Source organism: Bufo bufo, chromosome 2 (genome assembly GCF_905171765.1).
Source record: "Bufo bufo chromosome 2, aBufBuf1.1, whole genome shotgun sequence".
In the NCBI taxonomy this organism is placed as follows: domain Eukaryota; kingdom Metazoa; phylum Chordata; class Amphibia; order Anura; family Bufonidae; genus Bufo; species Bufo bufo.
Genome location: NC_053390.1, coordinates 120791940 through 120819053, shown reverse-complemented (window position 1 = coordinate 120819053; position 27114 = coordinate 120791940). Strand labels below are relative to the sequence as shown.

Sequence of the window (27114 nt, the reverse complement as noted above, 5' to 3'; positions counted from 1 at the left end):
TTCAGCACGGTCCCACAAGCGGACGTGAATCTGGCGGCGAGGGACTGGAACAAGGGCATACTAGTATAAAAGTTATCCACGTACAGGTGGTAAACCTCATTTGGCAGTGGGTGCATAACGTCCCACACAAGTTTCCCGCGAACACCCAGAGTGGGGGGACATTCTGGGGGTTGAATACGGGAATCTCACCCCTCGTACACACGAAGGTACTCTCACAAAGTTTGTACAGCTTCACGCCATACCTCGCCCGCTTAGAGGGAACATACTGGCGGAAAAGGAGTCTCCCCTTGAACGCAATGAGAGACTCATCAACCGCAACCTCCCTTCCAGGTACATAGGCCTGTACAATTTTGGCCCCAAAGTGATCGATGAGTTTGTACAGGCGGTCATAGGCAGGATCACCTTGGGGGGGACATGCTGCATTATCTGAATAATGCAGGCATTTCCGGATGGCCTCAAACCGGGTACGTGTCATGGCCGTACTGTAAAGTGGGGCCTGGTAGAGGACGTCCCCACTCCAGTAATGCCTGACACTAGGTTTCTTGACTAGGCTCATATGCAGCACGAGGCCCCAAAATGTCCTCATCTCGGCTGCACTGACCGGAGTCCAGCCACCGGACCTAGCCAAAAAGGAGCCTGGGTGTTGAGCAACAAACTGTTGGGCGTACAGGTTTGTTTGCTCCACCATTATTTACAAAGTGGTCACTGAAAAAAAGACTAAAAAAGTCATATTCAGTGAAGCCCACTGTGGAAATCTGGATTCCTGGTTGGCCTTCAAAATCAGGAATCACGGGCTCATAATGCTCTTGGGTATACCAGACAAGTTCACCGGCAGGGGGCTCCGATGGATTTAACTGGTGGGCCGGAAAACTAGTACGAGCCCCAGAGCTGCTCGTACTAGGGTGCGCCACAGGGTCCCTAGCATGGCGGTCCCCTTGCTCCACCTGGCGCCGTCACCGCCGCCTTGGGGGCTCATCATCATCGCTAGATGATGAGGAGGACACGGACGACAAAAGGAAAGTGGGGTCATCCTCGTCCTCACTTGGACTCTCGGACTCGGAGGCAAGCTAAGCGTATGCCTCCTCGGCCGAGAACATCCGGCGGGCCAAAGGGCAGTGTGTCTGCGTGTGTGTGTGTGTGTGTGTGCGTGCATGAGTGTAAATCTTTATTTAGTGTGCGTGTGTGTGTGTGGGGGCACGGGTGTTCGCGAACTCACCCTAAACCTAACAGACAAAAAAATAAATAAAGACTAACTAAAAAAAATGTGAAAAAAAAAATAATTCTAAATCGCTGATCAACCGTCCAAAGTTGATCAGCGGTGGGGTGTGCGATGCGCTAACAGTGGCCAGAAGCTAAGAGTGCCGGCCACAGTCAGCGTACGCTCACAAAAAAAATAAAACTGCCTGCACCCCAAAAAAGTTGGGGGGGGGGGGGCAAGCTGCAGCACCCCTCGGGGGTCTAGGGAGACCCCAGACACCCAATTTAGGGTGATGCAACCAAAACAGTTTTTTTTTTCCTTCAATTAACTAACTTTCTCTAAATATCCCTGCCTAATCTAACTTGTCTCTAGCCTTTCCCTAGTGCTGGCTGGATCCTGGGCTCTGAACAGATGGGGGGTGCTGGCTCTGAGACACGATGCAGCGCTCCTCTCTCCTCGGGCTCCAGACTGAAAAGGAGGAGGAGGAGAGGAGCGCTGCAATAATTTGAATAAACCGCCCGCCGAGCTGACCAATGAGAGCGATCCTGAGAGGTGATGTCACCATCACCTCTCAGGATCTAAGGATGGTGATTGGTGGTGTATTATCACACCACCGATCACCATCCTGTTCCTGGTTATACGCCCTATGTCCGGAACAGGTTAAACAATTTAGTAAATGTTCCTCATTATTCTAAGGAATAACACTAGATTTGTAATTTTCTATCAATCACTCTGAAAACAATATTTGTATCATCTGCACCGGACGCCATATTGACATGTTGCCTCCGCAAGAAAATGGCCATGATCTTTGTAGAAAGTCTTTCTGCATGTGCCATACATGGCATGAATTTAGTATGCCACATTTTATGGCATGCGCCATCATTTAGAATTAGAAGATATCTTACAGCTTTTTATGGTACAAAAGTGGCATAAAAGGCTTCATAGACTTCCACCAATATGTCTGCTACTATACATGAGTAAAAGGACTGTCCAAGGCTAGAAAAATATGTCTCCTTTCTTCCAAAAACAGCAGCACACCTGACCACAGGTTGTGTGTGGTATTACAGCTCAGCCCCATTGGTGCTGTTTTATGATGCTATTTTTTAATCCTGGACAAACCCTTTAAGTATATTAAGACTCCCATGACCCAATGTCCAATGATCGATTCAAAGAGGACCTGTCAGCTGTCATGTCTATTTTAGTAAGTCATTGGATTCCCTGTAAATTGCCAATTGTGAACATGTTCCCTTAAAATTCTGCATTTGTGTCATTTTTGGGGGGTTATTCCTTCTAGAAATGTATGAAGGTGACAACTGGGTATTACCACCTCCCTTGTGTCCCTACAGTCAGCACTAGTTCAGAGTGTCCAGCAACACTCCCCAACTGGTAACACTGAGTTGTCAATTTATTTATACATTTCTAAAATGAATAACGGAGGAACAGAGCAACTTATTAGAATATCGCGCAAAGTTCATTTATTTCAGTAATGCAACTTAAAAGGTTAAACTAATATATGAGATCGACTCATTACATGCAAAGCGAGATATTTCAAGCCTTTATTTGTTACAATTTGGATGATTATGGCTTACAGCTTATGAAACCCTAAAGTCACAATCTCAGGTACTCTTTGCTCAGGGGATATGGATTAATTAGCTGACTAGAGTGACACTTTGAGCCTAGAATATTGAACCTTTTCACAATATTCTAATTTTAAGTTGCTGTGCCCGTTTATAATTTTTAAGAATTCTCTAGGGACTGGTACAGTGCCAAGTGATTAGCGCAAGGCAAACATGGTGCCCATATTCAAAAAAGGATCAAGGTCCTCCACAGGTAATTATATACCAGTTTACCTTCTGTTGTGGGAAAAATGTTTGAAGGACTCTTAAGGACTATATACAGGAGTATGTGACTGTAAATAATATAAGTGATAACCAGCATGGGTTTACCAAGGACAGAGGTTGTCAGACTAACCTGATTTGTTTTTATGAGGAGGTGATTAGTAGCCTGGACAGAGGGGCAGCTGTGGATGTAGTGTTTCTGGATTTTGCAAAGGCTTTTGATACTGTCCCTTATAGACGCTTAATAAGTAAAGTAAGGTCTATTGGCTTGGAAAGTATAGTTTGTAATTGGATTGAAAAACTGGCTGAAGGACAGTGTCCTGTCGGGTATATAAAGCAAATGCTTTATATAAATATAAAAAATAAAATATTAACGGATCAAAAGAAAAATTATGCAAATGATATTGATCCGCAAGATGGACATAAACATCTCACAAAGAGTTCAATCGAGAACCTGATTATTTTGTGCAATTAGCAAACAGGTACAAGCGTCTATGCAAAAATATAAATGGTTTATTATACAATAGTTTAAAATACAATCAAAAGTTAATCAACGTAAATTTCAATAATATACAATGATATGCAGTACCCAGAATTCACCACTATATGGTGCCAACAAAACACTACTCAACCAACACAAGAATATTATGCAATACGGTTTTAAAATTGTGAGATATAAAAATCAATGGATTATGCGCAAAAACTGAATCAAGAAAATGACAGATACGAGCCCTTGCTCTGCCCAAAATTATGACCAATCTCAGATATGGGGTAGTATTGCAACAAAACTTATAAGTTAGGCCTCATGCACACGACCGTATTTTTTCACGGTCCGCAAAACGGATTTCCGTTGTTCCGTGACCGTTTTTTCGTCCGTGGGTCTTCCTTGATTTTTGGAGGATCCACGGACATGAAAAAAAAGTCGTTTTGGTGTCCGCCTGGCCGTGCGAAGCCAAACGGATCCGTCCTGACTTACAATGCAAGTCAATGGGGACGGATCCGTTTGACGTTGACACAATATGGTGCAATTGCAAACGGATCCGTCCCCCATTGACTTTCAATGTAAAGTCAGGAGTTAATATACCATAGGATCGGAGTTTTCTCCAATCCGATGGTATATTTTAACTTGAAGCGTCCCCATCACCATGGGAACACCTCTATGTTAGAATATACCATCGGATTTGAGTTAGATCGTGAAACTCATATCCGACAGTATATTCTAACACAGAGGCGTTCCCATGGTGATGGGGACGCTTCAAGTTAGAATATCCTACGAACTGTGTACATGACTGCCCCCTGCTGCCTGGCAGCACCCGATCTTTTACAGGGGGCTGTGATCCGCACAATTAACCCTTCAGGTGCCACACCTAAAGGGTTAATTGTGCGTATCATAGCCCCCTGTAAGAGATCAGGTGCTGCCAGGCAGGAGGGGGCAGACCCCCTCCCTCCCTAATATTATATTCATTGGTGGCCACATTGTGAATGGATTAATGGAATTTATTTACCCTCTCCCCCCCCCCCAGTTATAATCCCGTTCCGAATACCCCATCATTGGTGGCCAGTGCGGCCACACATCTCCCCTCCCCCCCCCCCCTAGTTAAAATCCCGTTCCCCCATCATTGGTGGCAGTGGAGAGTTCCGATCGGAGTCCCAGTTTAATCGCTGGGGCTCCGATCGGTAACCATGGCAACCAGGACGCTACTGCAGTCCTGGTTGCCATGGTTACTTAGCAATTTTTAGAAGCATTATACTTACCTGCGATGTCTGTGACCGGCCGGGCGCTCCTCCTACTGGTAAGTGACAGGTCTGTGCGGCGCATTGCCTATAGCACAGACCTGTCACTTACCAGTAGGAGGAGCGCCCGGACACAGACATCGCAGCTCGCAGGTAAGTATAATGCTTCTAAAAATTGCTAAGTAACCATGGCAACCAGGACTGCAGTAGCGTCCTGGTTGCCATGGTTACCGATCAGAGCCCCAGCGATTAAACTGGGACTCCAATCGGAACTCTCCACTGCCACCAATGATGGGGGAACGTGATTTTAACTAGGGGGGGGGGGGAGAGGTGAGGCCGCACTGGCCACCAATGACGGGGAATTCGGAACGTGATTTTAACTAGGGGGGGAGATGTGAGGCCGCACTGGCCACCAATGATGGGGAATTCGGAACGTGATTTTAACTAGGGGGGGGGGGGGGAGATGTGAGGCCGCACTGGCCACCAATGATGGGGGATTCGGAACGTGATAAGGAGCGTGACGTCGTAATACTACCCGGAATGCACTTTTGCTACTGGTGTAGTATTAACTGCTCATATCTAGGTGGCACTGTTGTATAAGTAATAAGCATCATACTAGTAAGGGTTAACTCATACATGCCTGATATTTTCAATCAGGGTGGATTTGATTTAAATCATTTTGATTTAAATCACGATTTAAATCACTAGTCAGTAAGGCTTGATTTAAATCATAGTTTTCTACATAAAGACTAATTCTTGCTGGTATAACTTATAATATGCAAGTAGATGAAGATTTAAACAATTTTTCATATTAGTTTGATTAGGTTGATTCTGCATTCATAGGTTTGTAGAAGTTAGGATTAAGGTATTTTTCTCAACTCTGTTCATGTTATAACATTTTTGCTGTTAAGAAGAGGCATGTGATCTCTGCTGAGTCAAATTCAGTTTGGAGAACTGAAAAAGTAAACCAAGCATCTGTGATAATATCTTGTAGGCAGAGAAACTGCCCAATAATCTTACAAAAACCTCTGGAAGAGCATGACATTGTGAATGGATTAATGGAATTTATTTACCAAAAAAATTACACATATAGAAACATAGAATGTGTCGGCAGATAAGAACCATTTGGCCCATCTAGTCTGCCCAATATACTGAGTACTATGGATAGCCCCTGGCCCTATCTTATATGAAGGATGGCCTTATGCCTATCCCATGCATGCTTAAACTCCTTCACTGTATTTGCAGCTACCACTTCTGCAGAAAGGCTATTCCATGCATCCACTACTCTCTCAGTAAAGTAATACTTCCTGATATTACTTTTAAACCTTTGCCCCTCTAATTTAAAACTATGTCCTCTTGTAGCAGTTTTTCTTCTTTTAAATATTTTCTCATTTTACCTTGTTGATTCCCTTTATGTATTTAAAAGTTTCTATCATATCCCCTCTGTCTCGTCTTTCTTCCAAGCTATACATGTTAAGGTCCTTTAATCTTTCCTGGTAAGTTTTATCCTGCAATCCATGTACCAGTTTAGTAGCTCTTCTCTGAACTCTCTCCAAAGTATCAATATCCTTCTGGAGATATGGTCTCCAGTACTGAGCACAATACTCCAAATGAGGTCTCGCTAGTGCCCTGTAGAGCGGCATGAGCACCTCCCTCTTTCTACTGGTAATGCTTCTCCCTATACACCCAAGCATTCTGCTAGCATTTCCTGCTGCTCTATGACATTGTCTGCCTACCTTTAAGTCTTCTGAAATAATGACCTCTAAATCCCTTTCCTCAGATACTGAGGTTAGGACTGTATCACTGATTTTATATTCTGCTCTTGGGTTTTTACGCCCCAGGTGCATTATCTTGCACTTATCAACATTAAATTTTAGTTACCAGATTTTTGACCATTCCTCTAGTTTTCCTAAATCCTTTTCCATTTGGTGTATCCCTCCAGGAGCATCAACCCTGTTACAAATCTTTGTCTCATCAGCAAAAAGACACACCTTACCATCGAGGCCTTCTGCAATATATATTAAACAATATGGGTCCCAGAACAGATCCCTGAGGTACCCCACTGGTAACAAGACCATGGACTGAATATACTCCATTGACTACAACCCTCTGTTGTCTGTCCCTCAGCCACTGCCTAATCCATTCAACAATATGGGAGTCTACGTACAGCCTTATTCTACATAATTAAAAAACGAATCTTTATTTCATGATGGAATAACCTTTGGATGGTAATATATTTTCCTCAAAAAGCATTTTATATTAAAAAAAAACAGATTTTTTTGATTTTTTTTTTAAAAATCATTGATTTTCAATACTACACACCTCTGACATCTGGAGGCCTTGTCTTAGAGCAGAGAGACAAACTTTGATACATGAATGTATAGTTTGAGGAACATCTAGACAATTCTCACACTGTGGAATTCATGTTCAGATAGGAAATACAATAAATCCTCTAAATCTACAGGTGTCGTGTATCTTCTAACTGTCTAAATGTATAATATATTGTTACAATAACACTAGCTCTTTGAATGGCGCAGTAATCTTCCCATGGACTTACTTCGGCCTACATGAAAATCCATACAAAATAGTGAATATAAATCAACATTGCTCTTAAAGGCAATGAATACCCATTATAATTAAAATAAGTAGATATAACTGTTTACACTCATGAAAAGGCACAACAGTCCAGAGAGTTGTGGTCAATGATTCCTATTCAGAATGGTCCCAGGTTATAAGTGGTGTACCCCATAGTTCAATGCTGGGTCCTTTATTATTTAATTTATTAATGATATTGAGGATGGGATTAATAGCACCATATCAATTTTAGCAGATGACACTAAGCTGTGTAGAACTGTACAGTCTATGGAAGATGTCCATAAACTACAAGCTGAGTTGAACACTCTGAGTAATTGGGCATCAACTTGGCAAATGAGGTTCAATGTGGACAAATGTAAAGTTATGCATCTTGGTAGTAATAATCTCTGTGCTTCATATAGCCTAGGAGATGTAACACTGGGAGAGTCAAGGATAGAGAAGGATTTGGGTGTCCTTGTGGATGGTAGATTGAATTACAGCATACAATGTCAATCAGCTGCTTCTAAGGCCACCAGGATATTGTCATGCATTAACCGAGGCATGGACTCACGGGACAGGGATGTAATACTACCACTTTACAAAGCGCTGTTGCGGCCTCATGTGGAATACGCAGTCCAATTCTGGGCACCAGTCCATAGAAAGGATGCACTGCAGCTGGAAAAAGTACAGAGGAGAGCGACTAAAATGATAAGGGTCTTAGTTATGAAGAAAGATTAAAAGAATTGAATTTATTTAGTCTTGAGAAGAGACGTCTAAGGGGGGACATGATTAACCTGTACAAGTATATAAATGGGCCATCCAAAAATTATGGCGAAAACGCTGTTCCATGTAAAATGTGCTCAAAAGACGAGGGGCACTGCCTCCGACTGAAGAAGAAAAAGTTCAGTCTCCAGAAGCGTCAAAGCTTCTTTACTGTAAGAACTGTGAATCTGTGGAACAGACTTCCTCAGGACGTGGTCACAGCAGGAACAGTGGACAATTTCAAAAAGGGTTTAGACGAATTCTTAAAAGTAAAAAATATTAATGTTTATGAAAACGTGTAGAAATCTGAGTATCACTTCCTTCTGGGATTCGCGTCCCCACCGATCCCTTGGTTGAACTTGATGGACGTAAGTCTTTTTTCAGCCGTATCAACTATGTAAGTTGCATTACTTAAATAACTGAAATTTTGCACGATATTCTAATTTTTTTGAGTTTCACCTGTAGAGCTGTAAGATACTGAAAAACGGTTATATTATAGGGAAGGCACCTCCCCAGACATGTCAGGAGAGGTGACAGGCCCTCTTTAAGTTCACTCAGCCTCTGCTTTGTGCTTTTATATGGCCAGACTGCTAACACTATTGTAACATACAGCAGGAGGTACAGCACCCATATATCTCATATAACACCATGGAGTCTTTCACCTAATCTGAGCATTTTAGACCGCTCAGATCAGGTTATAGACTCTTTGACCCTCATTACAATCGTACCTTTCTCTTCTGTGTCCCTGTCCAGATAATGAAAATAACACTTTTTAAACTTATGCAAATGATCTTCTGAAGGTGCCGAGGGGCAGCGTTACTGGGCGATGTGCCCAAAAAAACACACCTCCAGCCGGCGGACGTCACGAGCGGCACCAGAGGACGGCGGGCTGGGAACTGGCCCGCACCTGCGCACTGCTCTGCCCATTATGGGCAAAGGAACAGCCTTTTATATTGCGCATGCGCCGGCCGGCTGTCTTTAGTTGGCTGGCGCATGCGCAACATGAAAGGCTGTTCCTCTGCCCATAATGGGCAGAGCAGTGCGCAGGTGCGGGCCAGTTCCCAGCCCGCCGTCCTCTGGTGCCGCTCGTGACGTCCGCCGGCTGGAGGTGTGTTTTTCTGGCCACATCGCCCAGTAACGCGGCCCCTGGGCACCTTCAGAAGATCATTTGCATAAGTTTAAAAAGTGTTATTTTCATTAGCTCGACGAGGGACACAGAAGAGAAAGGTACGATTGTAATGAGGGTCAAAGAGTCTATAACCTGATCTGAGCGGTCTAAAACCCTCAGATTAGGTGAAAGACTCCCTTTAACACCCTGACATGCCATACGCCTGCGTTCCTGACACATACAGTAAGTTATACATACAGACCGGTCTTGGTGCACACCACTACATTTCAGTCAGTGAATGTGGAGTTCAAAGTTGATGTACATTGTAATAAACACAAAAAGTCATTCTTACCATCAGGCCAAAAATAATGTCATCGGCTTTCTTCGTTTTAGACTTCTCATGCTTTTCACATATGCACAGGAGGTAGCTGCATGGGGCGTCAGTCGCGATTGTCTCAACCTCCAAAGAATCATCGATGTTTACCAATGGGTTCACATTTACGCCCAGCTAAGGAAGACGTCACACACTCGACATGAAGAGACCCTCCAGGCACCCCCTTATGAAGGCTCACACCCCTCAGTATATGTGCGGCAATTACCGGAGTATCTTCTTTTCCCTACCAGTGGTTTAGTAATCTGTACTTAACCACTTCAGAACAAAAGCCTATTTTGGTGGAATTGTCTTTTTCTGGGTTTTTTTGTGTCCCGTTCAGAGACCCATTACTTTTTTATGTTTCTGTAAACGAGTTGTATTTTTCTATGGCACCAATTTTTGTGGTATTACATTTTAAACTCTTTCTTGGGAAGAATGGCAAAAAATGAAATTCCACAGTTGTTTTTTTTTGTGTTTATTTTTTTTTTTACTTACAGTACTTGTTTAATTAAATTCATTTTTACATTTATGCCACTTACAGAGCTGCATAAATAATGTCTTACCTCTATTCTGTGGATCGGCACAGTACAATGTGTACACTACTTCTATATTTTATTACCTTTGCACAATATTAGTAAATTTTTTGAAAGAAATATATTTTTTATCATTCCAAGAGCCATGACTTTTCTATTTTTCCACTGATGTAGCCATATGTGGCCTTGATGAGTCATATTTTAATAAAACCATTTTGGGGTACATATAAAATGATGTATCATTTTGGGGTGTTAAGAAGGAAAAAAGGTATTCTGCTGCTGTATTTTGCCTGCTTTTTTCTTATGCTGCCTATTTTTTAGGCTACTTTCACACTGGCGTTTCTGGGTCCGTCTGTGAGATCCGTTTCAGGGCTCTCACAAGCGGCCCAAAACAGATCAGTTCAGCCCCAATGCATTCTGAATGGATAAGGATCCGTTCAGAATGCATCAGTTTGGCTGCGTTTGGTCTCCGTTGCGCTTTTGAGGCAAACACTAAAATGCAGCTTTCAGCGTTTTGGTGTCCGCCTGACGATGCGGAGCCAAACGGATCTGTCCTGACTTACAATGCAAGTCAATGGGGACAGATCCGTTTTCACTGACACAATATGGTGCAATTGAAAACGGATCCGTCCCCCATTGACTTTCAATGTAAGTCAAGACGGATCAAGTTTTGACTTGGACTTTTTTTTTTATGAATAATGCGAACGGATACAAGCGTTTGCATTATCGGTGTGGATCCGTCTGTGCAGATACAAGACAGATCCGCACCAAACGCGAGTGTGAAAGTAGCAGCTTTAACAACTAATATCTCATAGTGATGTCAAATGTGTACACTGACATCACTATAAAGCCAAACGCCCTATTTTAGCCTTACTTATGTTTCCATGCTATGCAGCGCCTGTACAGGACTATGGCAGTGGCCATGAGCCCTCGAACTGGCCATACAAGTCCATTGAATGTTGTAATTTATAATGGCACCATTTTCGGTTGTATACAATGTAGTGGGTAGCGGGAAAAAAAAAATCCAAAATTCCAATTTTGCCAGATTTAATATTTTTTATATTTTTTTTAAGGCGTTCACTATGTGGTAAAATAGACCTGTTACCTTCATCCTCCAATTCAATACGATTACAATAGTTTTTATTGTGTTTTAATACTGGAAAATTAATTTTTTTCATCTCCATATTCTGACCCCCTTTTAACTTTTTTGTAGTTATGCATGCGGAGCTGTGTGAGGGCTCATTTTTTGCAGGGTGACCTGTACTTTTCAGTGATACCATTTTGAAGTGTGTGTAACTTTTTGATCACTTTCTAGAAATTTTTTGGGGAAGCTGAAGTGACAAAAAATGGTCGTTATTTTTTTCCGCTACGCCATTCATCATATGGGATGAATATTGTTATATTTTATTAGTACGGGTGTTATCACACGCAGCGATATACATGATGTGTATTTTTTTTATTGATTAAGTATTTTGATTTTGGGGAAAGGGTGGCTGATTTGAACTTTTATACTTTTAATCTTTTATTCACCCTGGTTGACTATAATTGGCAATCATTAGATTGCCCATTGTGTACTGTGATCATTGAACACTTCATTATTAATATAACAATACACTGCTGCCACCTAGTGGCCTGTATTGGTATATTTTACTAATAGCTACCGAAGCCTGCTTGAGGCTTCGGTCTATTAGAATAGCATAAAAGGTTCCCCGATCTCAGCCGGGAGCGCTGCTTCCGGACCACTCAGATGCCATGGTCACATTTGACCACAGCATCTGAAGTGGTAAAATGTATGCGATCAGCCTTATGGCTGATCGCATACATCTGATGCATGTCTCTGGTGTTTGAAACTGCAGAAACCCGGCAGCTATGGCACCCGTTGCAAGTGCGAGTGAGCTCCATGTTTAATTCTAAAAAGGGGTTCATTCTTAAAGGGAAGTTTAAGAGTGTTCGGAGCAGAATATAATATATTCCAATCATTAACCCAAGGACTGAAGCTAATGAGATTATGAGAAACTACATGGACACATCTCACACTTCCCCCAGTGCAGCTCCAAATCATTAATCTACACAATCATCATCTATGTTGCACTTGTCCATTTTTAAGGCTACATTCACACAATTCAACTTATGGAAAGTTGGGAATACGTCTTTGTACGATCCCATTTCTTTCCCAAGCGAGCTACTTTTTGGGGCAATAAATTTGGGTCAATGGCAGCAAACATCAAGTAAAAGGATATCTTCTCCAATGAGTGTGGATTTAGTGTATAAGGCTGTGAGCTGCCTTGTAAATAACGAGTTTTTATTTTCACCAGCCGCCTTCAGCGCAGCCGTTTCTGTCTGCTTCACAACTCCGACCTGAAATAAAACAGAGGTAAATGGTGAGCTATTGAAAGTAATGTTTTACTGCCATCTGGTGCAGAATTTGGGAATGACATCCTACATGGGAATGAACTGAATCCAACTCAGGTCTCATTTACATTTCCGCCAGCGAAAAAATGTGAAGGGTCCGTGTATCAGTTTTTTGCCCTCCATATTCCACGGAAACTGTTGAGCTGAAAGTTAACTTCCAGAGCATCTCCTACCAGTGGTTAATAACTAACGGACCAATCACTGATTCTATCTGTGTTGTGTCAGTGATTTTCCTAGAACCCATAGACTTTAATGGGCGGACCAAAGAAGTGCATATCTCAGTGATTTTTTTCACGGTCAGTAAAGGTGGGTTAAATTTGAAAGGAATTTGAAAGTACTGCTCGATCCATCTCTTAGTTTGGAAATTTCAATATCCCCTATATAAGGGCACAGATATGGAGGACAGTTAACCACTGAGGAAGGGACCATTCAGAGTCCCGAAACAAGTTAGTTTGGATCCTCCATTTTAACACAAAGGCAATCGCAACTTACAGGAATTATTTTAAAGTTCGTGATAACCTATGACCCGGAACTACGAATGAAAGCACTGGCGCTGGTTGGGAGAACACGTGTATAAGGCAGACGCCGGCAAAGAATATACGAACCAAGATAGTCTTGGAACTTTCGACATCACAGTTCGAATCAACATATATCGACTCAATATGTGCCTCTGGTGAAATATTCGACACTCACGTAAGTTAGCAGGAGCGCGGGGCCGGTGCAGCTACCACGCGGGACGCCGCAATATACACACCGAATGCCGCCCGTGATCGAACCTGGCTTGTGAGTATAACTACCGTGCAGAGGAAAACCTAAACAATCTGTTGGTTGTGGTGTTCGATTTTTCACTTTTACACAAGTTTTTTTTAATATGAGAACTAATAAGATACGAATCGACTATGTGATTTGGAATACCGCGAACATTCCTGACACTATATTGTGGAAACGTATATACTTTTGATGCGAACATTATCTGAAAATTGCGATTATTATATCGATTGGATGGAAAAACTGCAGTGTGATTAGTTTTAAAATGTTTTAGTATACTACTAATACTAATATTTAATTATAAAGTACCACCCACTCCAGGTAAATTGTGAGTGCCCAGCCTTTTCTTTATTCTTTATTATCAGTAAAAAAAAAATACTGATGTGTGAACATATTAAAATCAATGGATGTGTGTGCTGTCCGTGGAAAATGTGGATAGCACAGGTCAGTGAAAAACAGAAAGAGGCCTCAAAAGGCAAGTTCATAAATCAATGCCCGTCATCCATATTCAGGACGGTCATCAGTTTATTGTATGTGATAAGGAGTATAATAGAATAATACATAAACTTACTTTAAAGCCTTTTGCCACGAGCCGTCTGACATGGACAAATAACCTGTGAGCGGGGATACTTGCTGTCATAAAGTTGTGGTCTAGGTGGCAATAAATGTTCAGTTCACGGGCTGCAATCTGTAAAAGGTTACAAAGGAGACGCTCCCACGTGAATATTTCATAAAGAGGTCAGGACAACACTGAGATCCGATCTAAGATACTGCGGTATAATTAGAATCCATCAGCTAATGGATATATAATTACGTGCCATTTTATTGACCCTGATTGAGGCCTTCAAGGCAAATGGATCTTTTACAAATAACCAGCAACCCTCATTAAACCCCTAAATGGCTATCTGGGTTTAGGTATAAAACAAATGAAACAGCTCGCCAGCATTACATCACCACACATACTGTATAGCCTTCAATCCGAAGGCTAGCATTTTTAACCCAAAACATATAACATTTATAAGCCATTTGATGCAAAAACCTTGTAAGGAAAATCTGAAGAAATGTTATTACATGCCATTTCAATAAGTAGTCATGTGGAATCCTCCAGAGTGAGAGCTACTATTTGCAGTAGCTGTACACCATCACTAAAGAAGGAGTCCCAAAAGGTAGACTCTCCTATTGTATGGTTCCAAATCCTAATTTAGAATTTGGATAGGGGTTGTCCTAAATGCTATGTAATTAGCTTAGCGGGGGAGATTTATCATCTGACTTGCACCAGAAAAGTAGGTTTAAAAAAATCGCAAGCTCTGTGTTTGTGACTTTTTAAATGCGACTTTATGAAGAAGAAAAAAAAAGTTGCAAGTGCCTGTTTTTACTCTGTCCTTGACACTTTTTCAAAAGGATGCGTGACAAGGGTCGAGAAAGGGATGTAGCCAACACCCGAGACAAAATGATCTTCATTTTTCTGATTCAAATGAGGCCAGAAACCTAATGGCAGCTCAGAGCTGTGCTCCTCATCATGAATTGGGCACATTCTCCGGTGCCGTAGGGCAGGGTTCCTCAACTCCAGTCCTCAGGGCCCACCTGCCGATCATCATTTCAGGATTTCCTTAGTATTGAGTAGGTCATATAATCAGTGATGGCCAGTTCGCAGTGTTCGCCGACGAACACATGCGATCTGCCATCTTCACTCCCAAGCCCGGCGATGCAGAGGTAAGTCCTTACCTGTGCCTGCGCCGCGAGCCGCTCTGAAACACATGCGGTCACCGGGAGCAGGCAGTTCCGAGAACAGCCTTCATCGGGCTGTTCTCGGAACTGCCTGCTGCATCGCCGGGCTTGGGAGTGAAGATGGCAGATCGCATGTGTTCGTCGGCGAACACTGCAAACTGGCCATCACTGCATATAATTAGTGTCAGTGCATCAGGACTTACCCAAAAGGTATTCATTCTGTAGGTGGGCCCTGAGGACTGGAGGTGAAGAACACTGCGTAGGGGATATTAAGAGCAGTGCAGAATGTGCCGGTCTTAATAAATCTCCCCCTAGGACTGTACTGACCAAGCAGGCCGTGTTCACATTCAGGTGGTTCCATGGACCCCTACAGACCAGGGTTGCCAACCCTCCAGAAATGAGGGTACTTTCACACTTGCGGCAGAGGATTCCGGCAGGCAGAACTGATGCATTTGTGAGACGGATCCGGATGCGGATCCGTCTCACAAATGCATTGCAATACAGGATCCGTCTTTCCGGTTGTCATCTGGAAAAACAGATCTGGTATTTTTTTTTTTCTCATTTTTAAAAGGTATACGCAGACCGCAAACCCGTATCCCTTTTGCCGGAACACTTGGGGCCGGATCCTGCAAGTGTTCAGGATTTTTGGCCGGAGAGAAAACTGCAGCATACTGCAGTATTTTCTCCGCCCAAAAAAACATAAGAGGGACTGAATTGATGCATCCTGAACGGAATGCTCTCCATTCAGAATGCATTAGGATACGGAACTTAATAGCGGAAAACTTTAACGCAAGTGTGAAAGTACCCTTACTGGACAGTCTGTAAAAATAGGCAACTAATAGATGAGTCTGTGATTTCTGTGAGGTGGTGGTTCTTGACTAGATTATTTTGGTGGCAATTATTATTATTTTAAGACTCACAGTAAATGCTGGTAATGAGTTATATGTGCTATATATGCTTTAGGGCCCATTCAGACGGCCGTAGTGCTTTGAGGATCAGCAAAACACGGATTCCGACCATGTGCGTTCCGCAATTTGCGGACCGCACTTGGCCGCAACCATAATAGAAAATGCCTATTCTTGTCTGGACAAGCTCTCTCTTTTACGCTGAGCCACGGAATGGAACCACGGATATCAACAGCACACAGTGTGCTGTCCGCATCTTTTGCGGCCACATTGAAATTAATGGGTCCGCACCCGTTCCGATGCGGACTTGTTCATACGCCCATCTGAATGAGCCCTTATCATTTGTTATGGTTTTCCAATTCGTCCATAAAAAATGCTGGCTGTCCATGATTTTGGGATAAGTTGTCCAAAAAATGAAAAACTCTGTCTGGCAGCCCTTCTACAGGCCGCGTAGATGTCAAAACAGTGTCCTGCTGGCAGTAAATTATAAGTAAAATGGTTAAAATAATTTATCTGCTCTTCACTGGAGAGGGGGATAACGGTTAGATTGGATTGGGCCCAATCAATGGTCACAAGTACAGGAGTCTCATGGGCTGAACATGTACACAGCCGCTCCATTCAAACCCTACGGGACTGCCAGAGATTGCGGAGCGCTGTTCTCCATCATCTTCAGAAGCCAATAGAGATCAATGTTGCAGCACGGCACATATATGCCCTGCCGCTCCTTTCATACAAAGGGGACATGGGAACTCCAATGCTTTTAAGCACCCCAATCTAACAGATATCCCATAACCAGTGGATATGGAATAACTTTCTTTTACTGGAGGAAAGTGTACGGTGCCATTGCTAAAAAAAACTGCACAGTACACATTTTTATTTGGGTACTGAGCCTACGGATGACGTTTGCCACTATTAGGCACATGTTGAATGTAGCCCCCCCCCCCATCCACAGTTAAAAGCCTTCCATAGATAAACCACATAGGAGTTTTACTGACCTCAGCATCCTCTCCAAAGAACCTGTATTTGTATCCGCATTCAACGCACAAAATGGCATCCTTATGCTTCTCCTTAATTTCCATGTACTGCTCCTCAAGGGGCGTGTAAATACTTTTGGTTCTGCGGTTGGGGTTTTTTGCTTCTGAAGAATCGGCAGTTTGTTCTTGGGGTCTGGAAGATGGAAATGTAGTAGATGTCTTCAAAGAGACTTTCTCTGCCTGCAAGACAACCACAGAAATACTACAGTCATTTATGCCAGTACAGTAAAGCCAGAAAAGTGGCTTTAACAAGTCCGAAGCTTTGTATTAGGACTTTTTAAATGCAAATTATTATATATTTTTTTACCTTGCCCTGCATGGCAAGGGCGGGAAAAGGGAGTGACCAAAAGCCGAGGCAAATTGATCTTCATTTACGCCAATTTTCTGGGTGCAAATGAAGCCAGGAATCTACAGCAGCTCTGAGCTGTCGGAGATTTCCGCGTAGAAGCACTGACGGCTGGAGGATGCATCTAATTTATGACGATGCCTGTATCTCATCATAGATTAGGCGTATCCAGGGGATATCGAGACTGGCGCAGAAAGCACAGGTCTTGATAAATCTCCCCCGTAAAGTGTAAATAGTCATTTTTTTTTTGATTTATATGGCATTTGGTAGCCTTCACAAAGACATTTTCCAGTCCTCAGGGTAGGCCATCGATATCTGATAGACAGGGGCAGACAACCCACCGATCAGCTGCTCTGCCACCAGTACTACAGCGCTGCTACCACTGAACTGAATGAGAGCAGCGCTGCAGTAACCAGCTCCGTCCACTACACAATGGATAGCGCTGTGGTTCCGGCACTAGAGCTACTGCAGAACAACTGGATAGGAGCCGCATCAAGAAGGCGAGCGTTTTCCTTGTCCAGCCCGCATCAGTGTACTTTTTTAAATGTGCTTGTACGAGTTTATTTTTTTTTTCATTTACATATTTTTTTTTAGGGTTTGCAAGTGGTTTGCAGATCAAGTTGCTGGTTTTTAGGAACCATCCTTGGAGAAAATGTATGTAGAATTCAATTTATTTTATGAGGAAGGGGAAAAAAAGGCTGTCTTTTGTATGCAAAAGTGGTATTCTCATCTGGACATTCTTGGCAAATAATTCAAAAGACATGCCATAAGTGTCCAAAAGGTGCGAGTGCCAGAAGGGGATCAAGCCTCACACCGCCGTGAAAGGGGAGGGGGCTGTGTATGCATGTATCTTTCCATTCAATTTAATGGACATTCTGAAAAGAAAGCAAGCAAATTCTTCTATTTTCAGAAAAAAAAAACTGAATATAGAACATGCTGCGATTTTCACGCAACGCACAAGTGATGCGTGAAAACCATCGCATATGTACAGAGCCCCATTGAAATGAATGGGTCCGGATTCTGTGCAGGTGCAATGCATTCACATCACGCATTGCATCTGCGCAGAACACTCGCTCATGTGAAAGGGGCCTAAGATAGATGTAGGTCCGCATTAAAAAAAAAAAAAAAAAAACTTCATATCCTATTCTGATCAGCGTCTTGGATCAGAATAGCCTATGCCAGGGGTGGACAACTCCCAGCATGCATACTTGCTCTGCTCTTCTCAGAACTCTCGTAGAAATAAATAGAGCATGCTGGGAATTGTAGTTTCACAACAGCTGGAGTGCTGCAGGTTGCCTACCCCTGGTATGCTATGGTGTAGGCCGAGATTTCCTCAGACTGCATCCATAGGGGGTGATTTGTCAGACCTGATGCTACACCAGTCTTGATCCCCTGTGCACTGGAGTGGGATGTGTCTAGTTTATTAAGAGGAGCTGTCTCTCAATAAGTGAGACGCATCTCTGGCACTCGGTGGCCTGGCTGGAGTAGACCTGTTGGGCAACAGAGATGCTGCTCCTTTTCTTACCACTTGAGAAAGGTGTCGAGATGTGCTAAATGTCACAAACTATGGCACAAATATGTCATGCGCCATAACTTGCGTTTTTTAAACGCCGCTTTTGTGGTGTAAAAGCGTTGTCCCTAGCAGTGTTTGGAGCTGCCAGTGTAGAACTTATCTGCCATGGTTCGTGGACAAACATTTGCCGTCTGAATACAACAATATGCTGTCCCCGGAGAGCACGGTATCAAGTGCTCCTGGGGTAGGCATATAAATAACCCCCATAAAACCAAGCGGCCCACTCTCACGGCTTACGTCTGAGGAGTAGATTAAGACGGCTTTAAGTTTAGGATTTAAAGATGTGCTACCTCACGGGTGACAGCGAGAGGTACCTTGGAACCGAAGCCAAATTCGGGAAATGTTTTTTTTACAGTACAAATTAATTTAGGAAGTTATTACCTGAAGTGTCGCGAGGAGAGAGAATAGGAGAGAAGGAAACAACACAGCAGTGCCAGCTCAGCGGTTTTCATAGTCCCAACCACCACTGCCCACTGCATTCAGGCTGGAGTATCCTGGCATGGGGAGGGGGGTCCTTTGTGGGAACCGTCATTTATGAGGTTGTCCAAGAGTTTGATACTGATGCCCTATCCGCCAGACGAGTGTGTGATCGGTGGGCCCGGGGCCCCTGCTGACCAGCTGTTTGTACCAAGGACAGTGCAATGGACAGCAGCTGTGCTTGGTATTGCAGCTCAGCCCCATAGGCCAGTGACGTCACATACATCGGTCACGAAGGCCGGGGGTCTCTCTTGAAACAGCTGATCGGTGGGGGACCTGGGAGTCAGACACCCACCAATCAGACACAGATGACCAATCCAGAGGATAGGTCATCAGTATTAAACACTCAGGCAACCCCTTCAATTAGTGTAGTACGCATATCTCATTATTACTGATGTCACCAGGTAATATAAGCTTTTGTAGATGACAAAACAAAAAAATAAAATTCTATAACGGCAGTCATCACTCACCCTGGGAATAGAATGCGAGTTTTCCTCTTCCCCTTTGTTTTCTGACTTTGAGATGCCGGGGGAAGGGGTCAGGGTCTCTGGTCCTTTTAGGTCATGACTGTTACCAGAATCACTGGAAAACCCTCGTAATCTGTGCAGGGTGCAGCTGGAGATCAGCGACTTTCCACAGATTGTATGTTCTGAAAATGTAATTATAACCATCAAACATACATGTCCTCGGATATCACAGATACGCCACAAAACGGAGAGGTATCAAAACTGCGCATAGGAAAAGTGGGGTAGTTACTCATGGCAACCAATCAGGGCCTCAGAATGAGAGCTGGACAGGGATTGGTTGCCAGGGGCGGCTGCCATACTTCATACATTTCACCCAACAGGTATCAGAGATCCTAACATTCTGGCTTACCTTTCTTTTCCAAAGCCATGCCATCGCTCCCCTCACCGACTTGGTGGCTTCTTCTCTTTTTTGCAGTGGGCTCATCCTCTTGGGATATGGAGGAATTTACCGCCTGGGGGTATAAGTCACATATTGTTTTCCAGGTAGTATGAGCATAAGGAGTCGCCGTCCTAACAACCCACAGACGTTCACATGGCTTCTATATAAAGTGTGGACCACGTTATAGTCTATAGATAACGGGAGAGACTTATCAAAACCCGCGAAAAGGAAAACTGGCTTAGTTGCCCATAGCAACCAATCAGATCCCAGCTTTCATTTTTCCGAGCTTCTTTCAAAAATGAAAGCTGGAATCTGATTGGTTGCCATTGGAAACTAAGCCAGGTTTCCTTTATTCCAGTTTTGATTAATCTCCCCTTATAAGTATCAAATGTAGCCAATATTTAATGAGTGTGCAGGGATGAAGTGCTCGTAAAAAGCCACTAACACCCCCCACAAGGAGAAGGAATAGCGAATCGCATGCTGGAACGTGGTGCTGACCACGGTCTATACGCCATCTCTGTCCTGCCAGATGGAATGGTGTTCGTTGGGCTGGGTTCACACGATCACTATTTCCTTTCTTCTGCTCCGTTACAACAGCAGATAAACGAAAATAAGGGAAATGCAGGATTGGCACATAACTGACAGGAACGGAGCCTAACAGACCACGTTGACTATAATGGGATCTGTTTGGTTTCCGTTCAGGAGAACATTTTTTAACTCTATTTTTGACCATTTCTCTGACGAGGCCCCTAATGGAGCTTCGGCCGCAAATGTGAAAAAAGCCTTAGTCGTGTAAGGTATTTACCCCTTTATGTTGATTGGGGATATTATCATGTATGCAATAATGTGCGCTTTCCTTTTTACGTATTGATGCATTGTTATTGCTAATTTATTATCAGTGTGTCTTGTGCATTGAGCCTCATGCACTTGACCGCATTATGGATCTGTGTCCGATAGGCCTTTTTTTGCAAATTGCATGCAGACCCATTCATTCCTATGGGGCCACAAAAAAACGCAGACCACGCACAGATGTTATCTGTCTGCATTTGTGCCGACGCCCCAAAAACTTTAGAACATGTGCTATATTTGTCCTTTTTATGAAGAGAGAGAGGGACACACGCGGCCACATCTGTATTTTGCGGATCTGCGGTTTGCGGACAGCAAAATGGCAACGACCATGTGAATGAGACCTTAAAGGGGTTGTCCAAGTTATATTTATTGATGACCTATCCTCAGGATAGGTCATCAATATCAGATCGGCGGGGGTCTGACACCCGGCACCCCTGCCGATCAGCTGTTTGAAGAGAAGGTGCGTGCCGTGCCAGAGCCGCCTCCTCTTCACTGTTTACCTTCTCGCCGTTGCATATGCAGCGGTGAGCAGGTGTAATTACAAGTGTATGGGAACGATCTGTCCTATTGAAATGAATCAGATGGTTAGGTGTAATTACACCTGCTCACCGCTGAAGATGCAACGGCGAGAAGGTAAACAGTGAAGGAGGCGGCGCTGGCACGGCGCGCGCCTTCTCTTCAAACAGCTGATCGGCGGGGGGTGCCGGGTTTCGGACCCCCGCCGATCTGATATTGATGAGCTATCCTAAATACAGTGGGATGCGAAAGTTTGGGCAACCTTGTTAATCGTCATGATTTTCCTGTATAAATCGTTGGTTGTTACGATAAAAAAATTTCAGTTAAATATATCATATAGGAGACACACACAGTGATATTTGAGAAGTGAAATGAAGTTTATTGGATTTACAGAAAGCAGGGTGGATAAAAATCAATGATTAAAAAAAAAAAAAAAAAAAAAAAAATCGGATTTTTTTTTATTTAAATCCGAGTTTTTTTATATAAAATGCTTTTTGAGGAAAATATATTACCATCCAAAGGTTATTCCATCATGAAATAAAGATTAGTTTTTTAATTATGTAGAATAAGGCTGTACGTAGACTCCCATATTGTTGAATGGATTAGGCAGTGGTTGAGGGACAGACAACAGAGGGTTGTAGTCAACGGAGTATATTCAGACCAAGGTCATGTCACCAGTGGGGTACCTCAGGGATCTGTTCTGGGACCCATATTGTTTAATATCTTTATCAGCGAAATTGCAGAAGGCCTCGATGGTAAGGTGTGTCTTTTTGCTGATGACACAAAGATTTGTAACAGGGTTGATGCTCCTGGAGGGATACACCAAATGGAAAAGGATTAAGGAAAACTAGAGGAATGGTCAAAAATCTGGCAACTAAACTTTAATGTTGATAAGTGCAAGATAATGCACCTGGGGCGTAAAAACCCAAGAGCAGAATATAAGATCAGTGATACAGTCCTAACCTCAGTATCTGAGGAAAGGGATTTAGGGGTCATTATTTCAGAAGACTTAAAGGTAGGCAGACAATGTCATAGAGCAGCAGGAAATGCTAGCAGAATGCTTGGGTGTATAGGGAGAGGCATTACCAGTAGAAAGAGGGAGGTGCTCATGCCGCTCTACAGAGCACTAGTGAGACCTCATTTGGAGTATTGTGCTCAGTACTGGAGACCATATCTCCAGAAGGATATTGATACTTTGGAGAGAGTTCAGAGAAGAGCTACTAAACTAGTACATGGATTGCAGGATAAAATTTACCAGGAAAGATTAAAGGACCTTAACATGTATAGCTTGGAAGAAAGAAGAGACAGAGGGGATATGATAGAAACTTTTAAAGGGTTTCTACCACTTCGTTTTCACATAATTAGCTTTCAGACACTAGCGATCCTCCCTGTGAGCGTCTGTATTCGGCGCATGCGCAGTGAATGTCTGACCGCTTCCCTGCTCAGACATCTCCACTGCGCCTGCGCCGATGACGTCATAGTGCTCCGAGGAACAGGCGCAGTGAAGATGTCTGTGCAGAAAGCGGTCAGACATTCACTGCGCATGCGCCGAATACATACGCTCACAGGGAGGATCGCATTCCGGAGGAGATGGGCGGGCTGGAGGGACGCGCTGGGCGGCGGCAGTTTGTGAAGGTAGACCGAGCCTCTAGGTGCTAATGACGCCCCCATAGCACCTAGAGGCTCATTAGCATATCAATATAAGTTCTTTTTTTAGCAAAACTGCTGCCCCAAAAGCAATTATATTAGGATGGTTCGGTAGAGCAGACACTAGCGGATCGCTAGTGTCTGAAAGCTAATTATGTGAAAACCCTTTAAATACATAAAGGAAATCAACAAGGTAAAAGAGGAGAGAATATTTAAAAGAAGAAAAACTGCTACAAGAGGACATAGTTTTAAATTAGAGGGGCAAAGGTTTAAAAGTAATATCAGGAAGTATTACTTTACTGAGAGAGTAGTGGGTGCATGGAATAGCCTTCCTGCAGAACAACAGACGTGCAGGTTGGGGGACACCTGGGAAATAGTGACCATAAAGTAATAACCTTCCAATTATCATTCAAAAGAGCGTTTCTACAGGGAGGAACAAAAATACCAAACTTCAAAAAAACGAGATTTTTGTATAACTTACCAGTAAAATCTCTTTCTCGCTCTTCCTTGGGGGACACAGGAAACCTTGGGTATAGCTCATCTCCATAGGAGGCGTGACACTAAGTGAAAGACTGTTAAGCCCCTCCTCCAGCAGCTATACCCTCAGCCTGGAGCGAGCGACTACCAGTTATGTGCCCAAGTAGTTAAAACAAAGGCAAGGATCAACCAAATTAACACCAACAAGTCAAAACTCCCGTCAGGGCAACCAAAACAATGGGTGGGTGCTGTGTCCCCCAAGGAAGAGCGAGAAAGAGATTTTACTGGTAAGTTATACAAAAATCTCATTTTCTCGCCCAATTCCTTGGGGGACACAGGAAACCTTGGGACGTTCAAAAGCAGTCCACAAATAGGGAGGGACCACAACCCAAGAAGAATTAAAGCACCATAGGCATTAAGTCACCACCGCCTGCAAGACCAGGCGGCCCAAAGCAGCATCCGCCGATGCATAGGTGTTCACCTTGTAGAACTTGGTGAAGGTGTGCAAAGAAGACCAGGTGGCCGCCTTACACAATTGTTCAGCCGAAGCTCGATTTCGCTGAGCCCAGGAAGCCCCGACCGCTCTGGTAGAATGAGCGGTAACACCAAAGGGCGGTTCCCTGCCCTTAGCACGGTAAGCCTCAGCAATAGCCATCTTGATGAAGCGGGCAATAACCACTTTAGATGCCGCCAGCCCCCTGCGCGGACCCTCCGGAACCACAAATAGAGAATCCGAGCGCCGAAAGGGTCTAGTTACATCCAAGTAGATCCTCAGAGCCCTAACAACATCCAGACGGTGAAGATCCCGTTCCCGAGGATGAGACGGGGACGGGCACAGAGAAGGAAGGACAATATCTTCATTCAGGTGAAAAGCGGACACCACCTTCGGAAGGAAATCCGGAACCGGGCGGAGAACCACCTTGTCCTGGTGAAAAACCAAGAGGGGTTCTACGCAAGAAAGTGCCGCCAATTCAGACACACGCCGAAGAGACGTGATGGCAACGAGGAAAAAAACTTTGCAAGACAACAAGCGAAGGGAAACCCTGCGCAGAGGCTCGAAAGGAGAAGATTGGAGAGCCGTCAGCACAACATTAAGATCCCAAGATGGAACGGGAGCGCGATACGGGGGAGCATAGTGAGCAACCCCCTGAAGAAAAGTCTTAACTGGACCGAGCGGAGCCAGAGGTCGCTGAAAAAGGATCGAAAGCGCTGAGATCTGACCCTTTAGGGTACTGAGACCCAAACCCAAGTCCAGACCAGACTGCAAGAAGGATAAAATCGTGGGGAGAGAAAACCGAAGGGGATGAACATCTAAGGTCTCGCAGAAATTCAAATAGGCCCGCCAGGTTCGGTAATAAATCCTGGACGATGCCGGTTTACGCGCACGAATCATGGTACGGACCACGTCAGCAGAAAACCCCCGCCGCGTTAGGACCGCGGTTTCAATAGCCACGCCGCTAAACGTAGCGACCCTAAATGCTGGTGGAAGATCGGCCCTTGAGAGAGGAGGTCTTCTCTTAGAGGCAGAGGCAAGGGGGCGTCTGCCAGGAGCAACATAAGGTCGGCGTACCAAGGACGACGAGGCCAATCCGGGGCTATTAGGATCGCAGGCGTGCCCTCCGCCGCGATCTTCCGAAGGACTCGTGGAAGAAGAGGCAGGGGCGGAAAAACGTAGAGGAGAGAGAACTCCGTCCAGGGAAGGACGAGCGCGTCCGCGCCATAAGCGTCCGGATCCTTGGTTCTGGCCATGAAGGTGGGGAGCTTGTGGTTGAATCTGGAGGCCATGAGATCCACGTCCGGACGACCCCAACGGAGGCAAAGAGACTCGAAGACGTCGGGGTGCAGAGACCACTCGCCCGGGTCGATCGTCGTCCGGCTGAGGAAATCCGCCGCCCAATTGTCCACTCCCGGGATGTAAATGGCCGAAATGGCTGGAACATGAACTTCCGCCCAGCGAAGGATTAGAGACACCTCCCTCATTGCCGCCGCGCTGCGAGTGCCCCCTTGATGATTTATGTATGCCACAGCCGTGGCATTGTCCGATTGGACACGAACAGGGGACCCTGAAGCAGCGAAGTCCAATGCCGGAGTGAGAGGAGAACCGCCCTCAGCTCCAGAACGTTGATCGGCAGTTTGGACTCCGATGGAGACCAAGTGCCTTGTACGGACCGAGGAGGAAACACCCCCCCCCAACCCCGCAGACTGGCATCTGTGGTAATCACCAACCAAGTTATCGGTAGGAAGGACTTCCCTTGGAGAGGGGTCCGTAACCACCAGAGTAGAGAGGAGCGAACCTGGGGGGGAAGGGGAAAGTGCTGATCCAGACTTTCCTGGGACTTGTCCCATGTGGACAGAATGGCAGTCTGAAAGGTGCGGGAGTGATACTGTGCGTAGGGGATTGCTTCGAAACAGGACACCATCTGTCCCAAGACCCGCATGCTGAACCGGAAGGAAGGACGGCGGTGGTTCAGAAGGCTCCGAACCGACCGATGAAGGAGCTGGCGCTTCTCTGACGGAAGCCGAACCTCCGCTGCATCTGTATCCAGCAGCATCCCCAGAAAGGTCAGTTGCCTGGATGGAACAAGAGCGGATTTGGGAAGATTGATAATCCAACCGAACCGGCGTAAGGTTTGTAGCGAGAGGTCCACACTGGCAGATGTCATTGACAGAGAGGGTGCCTTGATAAGGAGATCGTCCAAATATGGAAGAAGAAAAACTCCCCTGGAACGAAGTAAGGCGAGGACAGGGGCTAGGACCTTTGTGAAAACGCGAGGGGCCGTCGCCAGCCCGAAGGGGAGGGCAACGAACTGGTAGTGGTCGGACCCCACTGCAAAGCGCAGAAAGCACTGATGACACCGAGCGATTGGAATATGAAGGTAGGCGTCCTGGATGTCGATAGAGGCCAGGAACTCCCCTTTTTCCAGAGAGGTCACCACCGACCTGAGAGACTCCATCCGGAATCGCTGAAGACGAAGGAAACGGTTTAACCGTTTTAGATCTAGAATGGGACGAACCGAGCCTTCTTTTTTGGGGACCACAAAAAGGTTCGAATAGAACCCCTTGAATCTTTCTTCCATGGGAACCGGAGCGATGACCCCTTTGTCCAGAAGGGTGCGAGTGGCAGTAAAGAAATCGGCCGCCCCTTGGGGATCCCGGGGAACCCGGGAGCGAAAGAACCGAACTGGGGGGAGGGACGTAAACTCGAGTTTGTACCCGGAAGACACAACTTCGAGAGCCCAGGCGTCGGAGACGTGCGCCTGCCAGAAGTCCCTGAACAGGAAGAGACGTCCCCCCACCCGAGCGGGTGGGGGCGCACCTTCAGGTAGTGTTCTGCTTGGTCGCGGGAGGACGAGCAG

General features: G+C 44.7%; 1 protein-coding gene across 5 annotated transcripts in view; it reads right to left on the bottom strand.

Moving 5' to 3' along the window:
• MSH3 (mutS homolog 3) overlaps positions 1 to 27114 on the bottom strand; it is a 211618-nt gene that overhangs the window by 172251 nt on the left and 12253 nt on the right. For all 5 annotated transcript variants that reach the window (XR_005776986.1, XR_005776987.1, XR_005776988.1 and 2 more), the window contains exons 2-7: positions 20240 to 20342; positions 19834 to 20012; positions 16929 to 17147; positions 13872 to 13988; positions 12361 to 12478; positions 9567 to 9712 (exon numbers count right to left, since the gene is read on the bottom strand). Coding sequence is in view for 2 of the 5 variants with exons in the window: in XM_040421493.1 (XP_040277427.1) it covers positions 9567 to 9712; positions 12361 to 12478; positions 13872 to 13988; positions 16929 to 17147; positions 19834 to 20012; positions 20240 to 20342 (882 nt within the window). In the remaining 3 variants the exon portion in view is untranslated. The remainder of the gene's footprint in view (positions 1 to 9566; positions 9713 to 12360; positions 12479 to 13871; positions 13989 to 16928; positions 17148 to 19833; positions 20013 to 20239; positions 20343 to 27114) is intronic.